Here is a 15,818-nt window from a genome sequence, read left to right as displayed (position 1 = left end):
ACCCCAAGGTACTTGAACTCCTTCACTTGGGGTAAGGACTCATTCCCTACCTGGAGAAGACACTCCATCGGTTTCCTGCTGAGAACCATGGCCTCCGATTTAGAGGTGCTGATCCTCATCCCAGCCGCTTCACACTCGGCTCGCGAACCGATCCAGTGAGTGCTGAAGGTCACAGGCCGATGATGCCATCAGGACCACATCATCTGCAAAAAGCAGCGATGAGATCCCCAGCCCACCGAACTGCAACCCCTCTCCACCCCGACTACGCCTCGATATCCTGCCCATAAATACTACAAACAGGATTGGTGACAAAGCGCAGCCCTGGCGGAGGCCAACTCTCACCTGAAACGAGTCCGACTTACTGCCGAGAACCCGGACACAGCTCTCGCTTTGGTCGTACAGAGATTGGATGGCCCTGAGAAGGGACCCCTCACCCCCGTACTCCCGCAGCACCTCCCACAGTATCTCCCGGGGCACCCGGTCATACGCCTTCTCCAGATCCACAAAACACATGTAGACCGGTTGGGCATACTCCCAGGCTCCCTCCAGGATCCTTGCGAGAGTAAAGATCTGGTCCGTTGTTCCACGACCAGGACGGAATCCGCATTGTTCCTCTTCAACCTGAGATTCGACTATCGACTGAACCCTCCTTTCCAGCACCTTGGAGTAGACTTTACCGGGAGGCTGAGAAGTGTGATACCCCTGTAATTGGCACACACCCTCTGGTCCCCCTTTTTAAAAAGGGGGAACCACCACCCCGGTCTGCCACTCCTTAGGCACCGTCCCAGACTTCCACGCAATGTGGCGTGTCAACCAAGACAACCCCTCCACACCCAGAGCTTTAAGCATTTCTGGACGGATCTCATCAATTCCTGGGGCTTTGCCACTGTGGAGTTGTTTAACTACCTCAGCAACCTCCACCAGTGAAATTGATGCCAATCCCCCATCATCCTCCAGCTCTGCCTCTACCATAGAGGGCGTATTAGTCGGATTTAGGAGTTCCTCAAAGTGCTCCTTCCACCGCCTCTATTACCTCCTCAGTTGAGGTCAACAGCGCCCATCCTTACTGTACACAGCTTGGATGGTTCCCCGCTCCCCTCCTGAGGTGGCGAACGGTTTTCCAGAAGCACCTTGGTGCCGACCCGAAAGTCCTTCTCCATGTCTTCTCCGAACTTCTCCCACACACGCTGCTTTGCCTCTTTCACGGCAGAGGCTGCAGCCCTTCGCGCCTTCTCGGTACCTTGCAACTGCCTCCGGAGTCGTCTGGGATAACATATCCCGGAAAGACTCCTTCTTCAGTCGGACGGCTTCCCTGACCACCGGTGTCCACCACGGTGTTCGTGGGTTACCGCCCCTTGAGGCACTTAAGACCCTAAGACCACAGCTCCTCACCGCAGCTTCAGCAATGGAAACTTTGAACATTGTCCACTCGGGTTCAATGCCCCCAGCCTCCACAGGGATGCACGAAAAGCTCCGCTGGAGGTGTGAGTTGAAAGTCTGTCGGACAGGGGCCTCCTCCAGACGTTCCCAATTTACCCGCACTACCCGTTTGGGCTTACCAGGTCTGTCCATAGTCTTCCCCCACCCCCTGACCCAACTCACCACCAGATGGTGATCGGTTGACAGCTCCACCCCTCTCTTCACCCGAGTGTCCAAAACATATGGCCTCAGATCAGATGAAACGATTATAAAATCAATCATTGACCTTTGGCCTAGGGTGCTCTGGTACCAACCTATTTATTTTTATGCAAAAGAAATTGGTCATCACTGCGCAAATTCTGATTTGCATACACAACTTGTGCATAATGATGTACCCACCTTACCTAATGCTTTAGTTGATGTGTTGTTCATGCATGAGGTCATGAATGAGAGGCTATGAACTCATGTCAATTCCTGATGATTCATAAGATATAAAGGAATGAAGTAATGCACAAATCATGATGTAATTCACGCATTTATTCATAATTCATGTACTCTTTCCGTGAAGTCTTACCATAACTTTAGTTCAAGCCTGTGGCAGCAGTTCCAAATAATTTGTTTAGTGCCATGAAATGAAAAATATCTTTTCACAAAGTTTTTCACATGTTCAGTGGGTGCATTTTCCAAAAGAATGCTTTAATTCTGAAAAATAAAGTTGGTCCCACATAAAACTCACTCACTGTCTTTTAATATTATTTCTTAGATATGTAGGCTACATACCAAGAAAATTCATGAATATTAACTGAGATACCCCATTATGTTGTGAGCAGTAGGCCTATGTGTGCTGTTGGCAAAATTGTGTCTAATCTGTCTGTGTCTATGTCTGACCTGGGCTGGCACATGTTCACGTTAAAAAGCGTGCACGAGCACTACGGTCACGCGCAAAGTGTCCCGGTTTTAGTTCTGGAAAATCTGGTCACCCTATAGTTAGTAGCAGTGCAAGATGCTAGCGATTGTACAAAACATAAAACAACATTGCCTCCAAACCAGCATTCATGTTTATGAATCAAACTTTTTCTCGTAGCTCCTCAGCAGCAGCCACTAGTCCAGTTTGCTGCTAACTGTGACAAATAAGAACCAAGCACCAGCTATGAGCCCAGAGCTCCAGAGTAGGCAGGTAGGATTGATCATTGAGTGAATATTATAAGAATTAATATTAATAACGAGCATTGTGTAGACCTCCTCTATATGAAAAATGCCCTGGGATATTAATGATGCCAGATGATTCAGCACTACATTAACGGAAGTGACTTTTTTCAAGATTCAAAATCCTTTCTTAATCCCACAATGCTGTTGTAGCAGCAAGGGATAGTAGGAAAAGTACAAGACACAGATAAACAAACAAACAATAAATAAATATAAGTAAAGGAATAAATATCAAAGTAGTAAAATGTATTTACAGTATTGCACAGTCACATTTTGCAATCAGTCCTGGTGTGTGTGTTTTGTCCATGTGGTCTACTGGGAGCAGTGCTGATTGTAAAGTACGACAGCAGCAGAAGGTCGCCCTTCCCTTTAGTATTTACAAGAAATGGCAGCAGTTCTCTTAAGGTCCTCGTGATTCTGCTCACTCGCACCTGCCACACTGGCTGGTGGCCAAAAAAGTTAACTTCAGGCTAATCTATGTCATGCGGTATGTAAACGCCTTCTCTGCTGTTTGGGTTCATGTTTAGTTGCCACTTTGTGCAATAAAATGGTTAATTTTATAACAGTGCTGTGCAGAGCCAATGCTGCTGGTGCAAATCTATTTTAGCCTGAATAGGTTAAAACCGACAGGTTTTTATTTATATTGTTGTGTACAAACTTTTTAGACTGAGTTTTGTTGGTTGAGCATGTTGTAGGCAGTACTGTTATTGCCGCTGTAATGCAGTATGTTGGAAGGTAAAATGCGTTGCTGTTTTTTCAGTTTGTCCTTTTTGCTAATTCGTCTTTTGAAAATGGCCCACTCACTTTTGCAGAGCAGCGACCGAGTGCTCCGTGCTCCGCTTATTCCCTGGTTCTCTCGAGCGGTGGTAAGTGTCCTCTCTCTCTCTGTGTTACACCGAATGCTATCCTGTAGCTAATGCTATTGTGGTCATAGGTAGATGTCCGCTGCCGTGTGGGTCTCTCTCTCCCTCCCTCTCCCTGTGCTGGTTTGACTTTGAAAACAGGTATGCTACCTTAAATCTAGCCCCCAAAAGCCTTGATTAATGTAGCTTAGCCATACTAATTTTATGTTTATTGACAGGGAATGCTCATCAGCTGGCCGAAATCTACAGGTGGTGATTCACGTGACTCCACCACCAGCTGATTGGGGCCGCTGCTGCTTTGTCTACACAGCGTGTCTCTACTGCTTGGTGGCGCTGCTATTGCTGCCTTGGGCTACAGTTGGCTTGCATGGTGGACTGCCGACACCACACTTTTAACCTGTTTATTTCTTTAATTTTAGCCGAATGACTGTGAGGAGTTAATCCCTTAGTTTGTAAGTAAATTGTTTTGTTAAGCTGATTTTGTGAACTATTTCCTGCTTTATGTTGTATGTTTCGTTGTACATTTTGGGGTTAAGTATTTCTGTCCTCCTTGTGTGCCGTGCTCCCTTGGATTTGGTGATATCACTGTGTGTGACTGCCACGTGTGTCTGGGTGAACCCTTTTTCTTTAATTTAGTTTTATTGATTCCCCTTCACCTGCTCTTTCCCACCAGTAGGCCTCAGCCCCTGATTAGGCTCCTTTTCTTACTATTTGGGATGAATGCTAATTTTTATGATAATATATACATATTTTATTAAATAAAGTATTTTTGTAAACTGGGAACCACGTGTCTTGCCTGTTGAGTGGAACAAACCTGTGTTTTTGATCAGTGTAAAATAATCCCTTGGGTGCAATTCCCAAGGTGGCGTTGTCGAGCAACCTAAGATTCACATTGAGAGCCTCCACGCCCCCACAATCACTGTATTTTCATTGAATTATGTGAATGCTGACACAGTATTATCAGATTCTTCATTCTTTAACTTTCTTTGGTCGCTTCTAACTTCTGCATACGTTCAGCTACAAAAAACATTCAAATATGAAAATGTTCAGCTCTTCTATCATGTGCTTGAGAGAGACACGTCTTCAACATTTGTTCTGCTATTTATACTTTTTAAAATACTACTTTTTTCCAAAAAATTGTAACAATTAAAGTCAATGAAAGCAGGCTTCAAATCCTTTACATCCTCATCTACTTCAAAATCTATCTCCTCCTTCATACTTTCACCTACAGACGCATTTCAAACTTTAAACCATTCATGAAATTCAGCTATTAGGCTATATCCCAGCAGTTGATATCTTCTACATTTTTTGTGGAATCACTGTCTAAGTTTAGTGTTTATTTCAGGATTTTTCTGCGTCGATAATGGGTGTGTATTGTGTGACTTACAGTGGGTGATGTCATAGCTAGAGCACGAAGCCTTAAAAGATCATCTTAGTCCCTTCTCTAAGAATTGCTCTCACGCCCACAATTTTTACTTGTCATACATGAATTGCACCTAAATCATGGTTCCAGCTGTACTCCCTGCTATGCCCTGCTACACCCTGCTACGCTCTGCGGTGCCCTGCAGTGTCCTGCTGCACCCTTCTGTGTCCTGCTACGTCCTGCTATGCTCTGCTGTGCCATGCTACATCCTGTAACGCCCTGCAGTGCCCTGCTATGCCATGAACTACTACGACTACTATTTCTAGTCACTGTTTCCTTATCTTTATTGTGACTATTATTGCCACTGTTCATCACTAGAGCCTGGGTCTGTCCCAGTTTTCTTCCTAAAAGGGAGTTTTTTCTCGCCACTGTCACACTGAATGCTTGCTCTTGGGGGAATTACTGGAATTGTTGTGTCTTATAGAGTGTGGTCTAGACCTACTCTATTTGTAAAGTGTCCTGAGATAACTCTTGTTGTGATTTGATACTATAAATAAAATTGAATTGAATGAATTATATGTTAAAACTTAGGTATTCTTTAGTTTCAGCCAATGTGCTCACGTAAGCTATGGGACTTATAGTTTTTGAATTATCGGCCTACGAGTGACAAGGCGGTCGGTGGATCTTTCATTGACGATAATGTTATTATCCTCATCCACTCGAAACACAAACGTAGAGTATTTCAAAACTGCGATTTCAGAGTCATGTTTTATTTTTATCGACACAAATGATATACCAATACGTTTGCAAAGGTTCTGGCGCTCGCAATGAGGTCATTTTACTTATGCCACCTATAGTTTAAACAGTCCAAACATGGCCACTGATTAGTAAGCATGACGCAGCATTTTCGCCAGACAGTCGACACAGACACCTACAGACAGTAATATCAAGATTAACACAACATTACGGTTAATTTACACACACACACACACACACACACACACACACACACACACACACACACACACACACACGGTTCTTCATTGGTCATGTGCCCCTGGGTGGCCTAGAGGCTCTGTCCTTGATGAAAGGGCCGCAGGTTCCGCAGAGTCCAACCTGCGGCTGCACAGCAAATGTGTCGTTTTCATTTATTATTGTGCACAGGTGTGTTGTAATTAACTTAAAAGAACTCAGTCACTCGATGTCTGCATCAGAGCGTATCACACAGCGTGGCACAAACATTGTCTGACGTAAAGCATGAATGTTGCTGAACGAATAGCAGATTTATTCCGCCAAAATGCCACAACAAAACTGAAACCGCAAGCCCCAGTAAAACCACCACTGCAAACCCTTACGTTTTACACAGCATGGGTTTTTTTTAATACACCCAGTACTTGTCAAAAACCGTAGCTCACACTGCGAGCTGCGTACACTTTGTTGTTGTGGAGATAGGTCTGGCAATGCGATACACAGATGGCCTGACCGCTATACCACTTTCACCAGGGTTTCACCATGGTTGTCTGATCAGGGTTCAACCCTCGTTTTGGAAATTCAAACCAAGCCAGTCAACATGGGTATATCCCTGGTCATGACAATTCAGAGATCACCTGGGTCAACCTGGGAGCAATGCATAACAATTACCATAAGTTCTAGAAATGGGGCATTACTCTGGATTTCCACTGAATGCGGAACAGCTGCGTGCTCCACCATCCGTCAATACCCACCAGGTCCGGATTTGTTGCGGCACGGCTGCGGCCATGACTGACAGCTGTAGTCACGAGGACCCACGAGATCTCGCAAGTTCACATAGAATAGAACCGCAAAACCAACAACAGTTTGTTTCCATCCAGAGGAGTAGAGGGGAAACAACTCTTTGCTGTGTTTTCAAGGTGCAGTGCAGGGAAATATGATCCGCCGTGAGCACGGTGTATTTTATTTTGAAAATTAACCGGATGTTTTATTTTGTTTCTGTGCTCGACTTCCTCCATCCATCTTCGTCCGCTTATCCGGTGGGGGGAGCAGCTCCAGCAGCTCGACTTCCTGTCCCGCGCTATCTACCGTGTGCTGAATTGCTGCGGAGCTCTCCGGCGTACGGCAAAAATAGAAGCTCTGCGTATCTGCTCCGGAGGGCTGCGGACCGCCGGAGCTGGGACGCAGTCGGAACGCAGCCGTTCTGCAGTCAGTGGAAATACACACACTGACTTTAATGGAAACCTAATGACTCCGCCGCCATTCTGGAGCCGTTCCGCAGCCGTTCCACATCCAGTGGAAATTGGGGGTTACACGTCACATTCAGTGAACAGCTAACATCACATACTCCCGTCCAGCTGTACACCAGCAGAACTGTTTTGTAGCTTCTTGAAATTGTCATTGTACAGCAGAGGGAGAGATAGGGAGAGAGAAATAAAGCTATTTGATGATGGTTCCGCAATGATTACATTCTGATTCCTCCTCCTCTGCATATTAATTGCAGCAGCTGGACAAGGAAATAGGTTACTCTAGTAACCTACTATTTTTGACCATTTTAAGACGAGGGGAAAACATTTATTTTTGTTTGATTTCACTTTATATAAATAATAAATATATATATATATATATATATATATATATATATATATATATATATGTTGTTGGGTGGTTTAATTTATAATAAAACATATTATATACAAAATTATAAACGCAACACTTTTGTTGTTGCCCCCATTTTTCATGAGCTGAACTCAAAGATCTAAGACTTTTTCTACATAAACAAAAGGCCTATTTCTCTCTAATATTGTTCACAAATCTGTCTAAATTTGTGTTAGTGAGCACTTCTCCTTTGCTGAGAAAATCCATCCACCTCACAGGTGTGGCATATCAAGATGCTGATTGGACAGCAGGATTATTGCACAGGTGTGCCTTAGGCTGGACACAATAAAAGGCCACTCTAAAATGTGCAGTTTTACTGTATTGGAGGGGTCTGGGAGGGGTTAGCAAACTGCTCACCCACACGACGCCATACACGCTGTCTGCCATCTGCCCTGCACAGCGAAAACCGGGATTCATCCGTAAAGAGAACACCTCTCCAAAGTGCCGGACGCCATCGAATGTGAGCATTTGCCCACTCAAGTCAGTTACGACGACGAACTGCAGTCAGGTCGAGACCCCAATGAGGACAACGTTATGGAAAGGATCCCTACAGAGATAGACCTTTAAAACCTCTTTGAGACCTTTCTGTTTAACCAAAAACAGCTCTGAAGTCACTAGTGCTAAACCCACCAGACTCCATTTGAAAAAGCAATACTTTTAGCATGTATGGAGCCAACATATTTTCACATGTAAATCGGCAAACTATGTGTTTATTTCAACCAAGACTAGAGTTGTGATGGTTGGAAAAGTGGAAAGGCGTCCCAAAATGGCTTTTCATAGTTTTATTTTGTTTCTATCGACTTTGAATGAAGTGTATTTTACGATGCTAAAATGACTTTCGCGGATGTTTTTATGTTTTAAAAAAAGAGCTTACTCTTCAAGAGAAAGGTCGACCTCCTTAGAAATCCTTTCCATAATGTTGTCAGACACTTGGAATAATAATCTGAGTCTGTCAGTGGCAAAACGAGCACTTTTGTGAAGGTAAATACAAGCTGGACAATTGTCCTAACTTATATTGTAGCTTGTATCGCCGCTGCTGTCTGCAGCAATATCTCTTATCATTGGACTAATTTCAAAGATTGTTGTTCCCATCAGTCACTTAGACACAAAAACATAGGAATATAGGGTCTAGGTTGAAAAACGGTAGTTACCCTTCAATGTGTAAAGTAACTAAAGCTGTCAGATGAATGTAGTGGAGTAAAAAGTACAATAGTTCTCTCTGAAATGTAGTAGAGTAGAAGTAGAAAGTGGCATGAAAAGAAAAGACTAGTACCTCAAATTATATTTATAAACTATTAGTTATGGTTTAACAACTTTTAAAATTATTTCACAATGTAGTGGTTCACTACTATGTTACTGTTTATTAATAAATGGTAGGAAATTAATAATATAGTAATTTGAAATAATTCAAATTACTATATTAATATATAGCATAAACATAAACAAGAGCCAAGATATGGCAAAGCAAGTTTATTTGAATAGCACATATTATACACGAAGACAATTCAGAGTGCTTTATAACATGCATGAACAACATTAAACATTAAAGTACAGAATGAATAGAAACCACTGCTTACATTGTGTGTAAAGAGAAAGAGAATTACTTGATTGATGCAATATGTGTAAGGGGAATTATAACTGAATTTTATTTCTAAAGAAAGGCGGTAGTGAACTTGCTTCTCAATGGTAGCCAATATAGTACATGTATTATATGCATTGTTGCCGATGATGTCAGACAAGAAGGATTGCCTGGTTCTTCCCAGTTGTAAATTGTAAATGTGGAGTTTTAAAGTATATCAGTATGTTAACTTGAGGCAACAATGGCTGAAAAGATAAGTTTGAACCTTTCTCATTTTAATCAAGACTTACAGAAAAACCAAATCAGAGAATCGTACAATCATTTTGTGAATCAGATTGCTGCTGTGCTTGCCATCTCAACCTTTCTCTTTCTTCTTCCAGTTCTCTTTCACGCTGCTCCTCAAGATATTTCTGCATAATTACAATATGCCTTGCTCTCTCCTCTTTAGCTCTCTTCCTCTCTGCTTCTCTTTCCTCCATCTGCCTCATCCTCTCCCTCTCTCTTCTCTCCCTCTCCCTCTTCCTCTCCTCCTCTCTCTCTTTCCTCTCCCTCTCTCTCTCAGCCTGAAGTTGTTCAATCATTTTCTTCATCAGTTTTTCATTTTCTTTCTGAAGTTTTCTCTCCAATTCCTCTTTTTCTTTGCGTATTTGGTCTTCTTTCTCTTTCAGGATGCGTTGTTTCTCCTCTTCGACTGCCCTCTCGGCCTCTTGGAACATCTCGTTTGTGTAGTGGCTTCCTCCGTTCTTCTGGTTTAAATTTCTGATCTTCCGGAGCAGCTCAGTGACCTGAGAGCGATCCTTCAGCTTATTATTGAAGACATGGTACTGGCCATTACATCTGGCCACGAGTTCTTGCAGGTCTGAGGATTCCATCAAGAAGTCTTCAATAGTTGTGTCTTCAAGTTGGTCCCCATGAGTAAAGAGAACCATGCTGTATCTGTCTGCAGCCTGTCCAAAGATTTCTTGAATCTTTTGCACTGTCTGCTTTTCCTCATCGGTGTATCTGCCCAGCCGGATGACCACCAGGAACACATGGGGTCCAGGAACAGAATAAGAGATGCACTGGCATATATCTTTAGTTGTTCTATCCTTGCCAAACCTGGTGTCAAACAGGCCTGGGGTGTCGATAACAACCACCTGTTGCCCATCCACCTCAGCTTTGCCCTTGGAACAGTCTACAGTCATAGACTTTGCACTGAACTTTGATTCAAAGCACTGTCGTCCCAGAATGGTGTTTCCAGTGGCACTCTTCCCATTCCCAGTCTTCCCCACCATCACTATCCTCATATTCTTCTTTTGTTCTGTATGGAAGAATTAATAGCATTAGAAAAAGAATGAATGCTCTTGATATCCATAATCTTTTGTAAAGTGCATCAACATCGTGAAACAAATTAAAAAAGAACATTAGACTGTTAAATATCCTATTGCTCTATGCTTCTAATTTCAAAAGAGAGTAGTAATTTGCAGTAATTTGCAGCACATTCATATACTACACAGTAGGTTAACCCCTCAAAAAATGGCTCCTGAGAAATAATATTTGTCCCAAACTGGCTCTTGAAATTTGACAAGAAGGAGCCCATGCAAGGCAATTTTTAAGTAGAAAGTAATGATTAACTAAACAAAGGTTAACTCAAATGAACAATGGAGTGTGTAAATCAACAATATCAACAATGCAAAAATTGCATGGATGTGTGGCATGTGTGTTGTGGGAATGTTGAAGGTGCAAAACCAAAAAACAATGGTGCAGGCTGGATGTCAGCTGTAGGAAAGAAAAAGAGTGAACACGGGCCAGGATTTATAGCTCAAGCAAACAAGCACCATAGGCCTATGTCACGCAACAATTGAAGACTGGAAGAACGTCTCTGAGTGGGGATACAGCTCTTCCTGTTAGCTTTTTACAATGGCGGAGCCCGATAAACACTGCTGGACCAAGACTCTCCGCTACCTGCCTGAAGTCACCTCCGACGATGTGGTCGGGATTGTAAATGAACACTCTCAAAGTAAGAAACATTTTGAAAAAGGCAAAAGGTCCAAGAGACTTCAATGGTAGAAGCTCGCTCTAGCCGTTCGCGGTTTCGCAGGTATGGTAAACCTTTCTATGGTAACAGTGAGTTGGACCAATTAGAGACGTTGCTGTTACGCTTAGGATTGTGGGTACTGTAGTATTTCTCAATAAGATCACGGATAAAACACGTTTTCTTAAAACAAGGTTGATTTCATACAGACTTCTAGCTTCTACAGGAACAGAAACTTTCGTTTCACATCCACGTAGACATTATGGGATGGTTTAGATCACGTAGCGCCGGGTCAGTCTACCTCGGATGGTTTAGACATTATGGGATGGTTTAGACATTATGGCTGATAATCTAAATCCTTATGGAGAAAGGGACTGTTGACCGAAGTTCTGATTCCCTACTCCGAGTTCCGGAATCAGGAAGTGTGATATAGGCCTACAGTATTGACACTTAGCCGTGTCATATTCCCCAGCGCTGCTGTTTGTCCAAATATAATCACTTCTGTCTTAACTTAAAGAGACAGACAGCATGAGAAAAATAATGTTTTTTAACATTAAAGTATGTAAACTAGTAGATCCCCAAAAATAAAAGTAAGAACCCAAACATGACCATAATATGTCCCCTTTAACAACATGAGTAATAGTATCATGACTTACCATGGTAGTATTTGTTGGCCATTTTTGGTTGAGTTGCTGGGACAGTCTTTCTGCTGCTTCTCAGCTTTGTCAGCTGGCTGCTTGCAGCAAACCACACCTACAAGCAGTTACACAGTGGACATCATAGTGAAACTGAAACTGCAGTTAAAGCAGGGGTTTTGACTGTCCAAAACAAACAGCTTCATATATTTTCTTGCCTCAAAGACATTTTGACTAGCTTGCTGTAATCATTCCACTTGCAATACCTAAAACTTGAAAGAACAAAGACACATAGATACAGATCCCACTTTAGGGAGTGTTGTGTTATAACTGCAGTGCAGCACTATACAGTAAGAATTTCCTGTTGAGGTCATGTATCGTCAAGTGATTCCTACAACAAGCAGGGCTGGGGGGGGGGGTTACTGTATGGAAGACCAAATCTGACTTGTTTATAAGTAAATAACTGCATCAATGAAATTAAAGAAATTAAAATGGAGAACAGAAAAGATGTGAATAATCAATGATTTATTTACTTCCATTCTATGAACTGATATCAATCCATTATTTATTCATTATTAAATACTTTGTTGTTCATACATGTTGAACCTCAAAATGCCTGTAAACATTTCAGCTGTGTGCTGACCTAAAAACCCCCTAGGTCACGCCAACAGTAAATTAGAATGAATTCTGTGCGTCTACGTCTTGATTTCCCTATACAAAGTCACAAAATACATGGTTTTACTTGAATATGTTTAAACAATGATGAACCTGTAAAATAAAGCATGAGTCAAACATTTGTGAATGAATGAATTTCTTTATTAATTCAATTATTTAGAAAAAAACTGTCAGGAAAACTGTAAGGAAGGATCCTCGATATGCCAGCAAAAGAGTCAGTCAGTCCTGTTCATCACACTTGGCTGCTATATCCACCCCAGCTGCATAACAGCAATAACTACAGCTATAATTACTCACTCTCTCTGCTGCTCACCCCTCCCTCCACCATTTACAAGAACTGGCAGTCATCTGCAGGAAATAGTGCACACATCTGATCCACTATGGAATAAAAATGGAACTATAATAGCTTGAAGTGTTGGGAACTATAAATAGGACATTGTGTTCAGGAACAGGTTTGTGCCCAGACTCAGAGTTGGGCTGTTGAGTGTGACCAGCCAGTTTGTGCTCAACCTTCCTTGTTTTGTGATGATGAGGTATCATGACTGACCAGAGTGGCAACCTAGGTCTGATCTGTTTAACAAATAACTTATTGTCCCTGTAGAGCACTGGGCGGGGGGAGGGTATATACAGTTGTGTTCAGAATAATAGCAGTGTGTTTAAAAAGTGAATAATGCTCAAAATCCTTAGAATAGCTTTTAATTCCATAATATCAATGCACTGGGAACACAAAATTGATCAAGTTTGTGTTATACCTTTACAGAAAGTGAAGAAAAAGGAATATTAGGCTGTTCTTTACAAACTCAAAGATGTACTGTATAAACTGAAAATATGTCTCAAGGGTTTGCTTTACTTTGAATCACTGCACTAATATTTAGTTGCATAACCATTATTTCTGAGAAGTGCTTCACATCTGTGTTGCATGGAGTCAACCAACTTCTGGCACCTGTGAACAGGTATTCCAGCCCAGGACCATTGAACTACATTCCACAATTCCTCTGCATCACTGGGGTTTGCCTCAGAAACAGCATTTTTGATGTCACCCCACAAGTTTTCTATGGGATTGAGGTCTGGGGATTGGGCTGGCCACTCCATAACATCAATCTTGTTCATCTGGAACCAAGACTTTGCTCGCTTACTGGTGTGTTTGGGGTCATTGTATTGTTGAAAGACCCATTTCAAAGGCATTTCTCTTCAGCATAAGGCAACATGACCTCTTCAAGTATTGCCGCGTGAGCAGGTACGAGCATACGAGTAGTGAGTTGTTGGGGGCTAAAAATAGAAAAAAGAAAGAGGGAAAAGGAGATGACATGTCCAAGCATGCGACAGCAGTTAAATAAGTGGATGGTGAAAGGTAACAGGTAGGATTTAAAGTGTGACGTCTGTGCTTGGAGGCTTGCAAATATTTATGTTAACAGACTAGCTAGCATTTGCTAACACTGGGAATGTAGCAGCCAAATGGGGGGTTCACCATGGAATCATGCATAGATTGGCTACCAAACTTGGAGGCTTGCAAATATTCATGTTAACAGACTGTTCTCAGACTAGCTAGAGTTTGCTAACACTAGCAGCTTAAGTGGGGTTTACGGCTAGCTTAATGCAAACCAATGTTGCTGATAGCTACATTTAGATTTTGGTTAAACCCTATGGTACCAGTCCCATGCATGACATATCTTAATTTTATTAATATAATATAACAACAGGTAAATATAAGGTAGCATGCACAATAAATGACAATAAGCTGGAAAACATAACTTATGCAATAACTCTGGTTTACCATGGAATCATTAATAGATTTAGTTTTACCATTAGCTGTTAGCTCTCTCTTTAAAGGTCTATGCTAAGTGGCTCTCCATATTTGTACTTTTTAGAATCCAAAATGTGAATGTAATTTCAACAGCAGCAAAACCTTACTGCATAACATCACTAGGCTGATAAGAACTGAATTAAGGCTGCTATATTTACCAGTGAGTTCATTTCATTCAGGTGTGAGGATGGTGGATCAGGAAAAGACAGGGGAAGGCAACAGGTAGGTCTAACATTAGGTGGAAGTGTAGGGGGGAGCCACTTGATACCAACAGATTAATTTCTTAATATTATTGATATGGAAAAACTAATATAGAAAATATATTACATAATGTTTGTTTGACAATATGTCTTAGTGGAGAAGAACACAGGCAAGGAGTCAATGAGACAGACATGAGGTGACGATGACATCAGGTAGAGATGAGACTAGTGATGACATCACGTAGAGATGAGACCAGTGATGACATCAGGTAGAGATGAGACTAGTGATGACATCACGTAGAGATGAGACCAGTGATGACATCACGTAGAGATGAGACCAGTGATGACATCACGTAGAGATGAGACCAGTGATGACATCAGGTAGAGATGAGACTAGTGATGACATCACGTAGAGATGAGACCAGTAATGACATCACGTAGGAGTTCTGTTAGTTAGACCACACAAAACTAAATGTCCAGTTCAAGCTCCGAGTCCTCCTCACATTCGTTTCATTTTGCACTTTAACGTTAGTGTTGCTTACAGATGAAGTCTGATTACATCTAATGCCAAATCAAAATAATCTAACATCTTTTGTTACATGCTATTAGGCTAATCTTGCCATTGCGAATGAAAAAATGCATTTCTGTATCAAAACCCAGCACATGTGGGAAATATAACAATTAGCCTATGTCTGACAGCGGGGATGTAGTAAACAAATCACAACACATCACATTGTAATGAAAATAAAGTACATTTATATATGTATATAGATACCATATAATTATTTATAATTATGCTGGGCCTACAGGGACTGATATACTTTAAAATAAAACTTTATTATTTAAACCCCCATACATGATGATGTCCGGCACACTTATTTTACTTGTTGTTTAAAAATTGTTGCCACATACCCTCTGACACTGGGTAGTTGCGCCCCTGTAGCTTTGCTTCACATAGCGTTCTTCTGATCCTAACAGTACTCACAGGTCACTTTAAGTCTTCTTTGATTTTCCTGGAGCTGATCATTGGTTGAGCCTTTGCCATTTTGGCTATTCTTCGATCCATTCGAATGGTAGTTGACCGTTTTTTCCCACGTCGTTCAGGCTTCAGATGTCATTTCAAGGCATTTGAAATCATTTTGGCTGAGCAGCCTATACTTTTCTGCACTTCCTTATACGTGTTCCCCTCTCCAATCAACCTTTTAATCAAAGTCCGCTGTTCCTCAGAGCAATGTCTGGAACGGCCCATTTTGCTGAGTATTTCAGTGTGAAATGCACTATAACCAGCATGCACAACATTTGCTTCCTTCCTTCCTTAAATATGGGCCATAACTGACACCTGTTTCTTCACAGAATCAATCACTTCACTAATTGAACACAACACTGCTATTATTTTGAACATGCCCCTTTCAATTACAGATTCAATTACCCA

At 41.9% G+C, this 15,818-nt stretch overlaps 1 protein-coding gene and 1 long non-coding RNA gene across 2 annotated transcripts; one reads left to right on the top strand and one right to left on the bottom strand.

The window, feature by feature from the left end:
* The first annotated feature begins 3,188 nt into the window (after nucleotides 1-3,188).
* Nucleotides 3,189-4,999, top strand: LOC144530697 (uncharacterized). Its single transcript, XR_013503143.1, has 3 exons — nucleotides 3,189-3,491; nucleotides 3,560-3,629; nucleotides 3,707-4,999. It is a non-coding gene; the product is annotated as an uncharacterized LOC144530697 (long non-coding RNA).
* A 3,935-nt stretch (nucleotides 5,000-8,934) lies between these two features.
* On the bottom strand, nucleotides 8,935-11,873 carry LOC144528659 (GTPase IMAP family member 9-like). Its single transcript, XM_078267403.1, has 2 exons — nucleotides 11,729-11,873; nucleotides 8,935-10,358 (listed from the first exon to the last, which is right to left on the bottom strand). Exons 1-2 carry the CDS (start codon nucleotides 11,748-11,750, stop codon nucleotides 9,361-9,363), a joined length of 1,020 nt encoding a protein of 339 aa, XP_078123529.1. The 5' UTR covers nucleotides 11,751-11,873; the 3' UTR covers nucleotides 8,935-9,360.
* Between the last annotated feature and the right edge of the window lie 3,945 nt (nucleotides 11,874-15,818).

The sequence above is a fragment of the Sander vitreus genome, chromosome 2, assembly GCF_031162955.1.
Source record: "Sander vitreus isolate 19-12246 chromosome 2, sanVit1, whole genome shotgun sequence".
Lineage (NCBI taxonomy): Eukaryota > Metazoa > Chordata > Actinopteri > Perciformes > Percidae > Sander > Sander vitreus.
The sequence above is the reverse complement of the archived record's forward strand: the minus strand, read 5'-3'. Positions and strand labels throughout refer to the sequence as shown.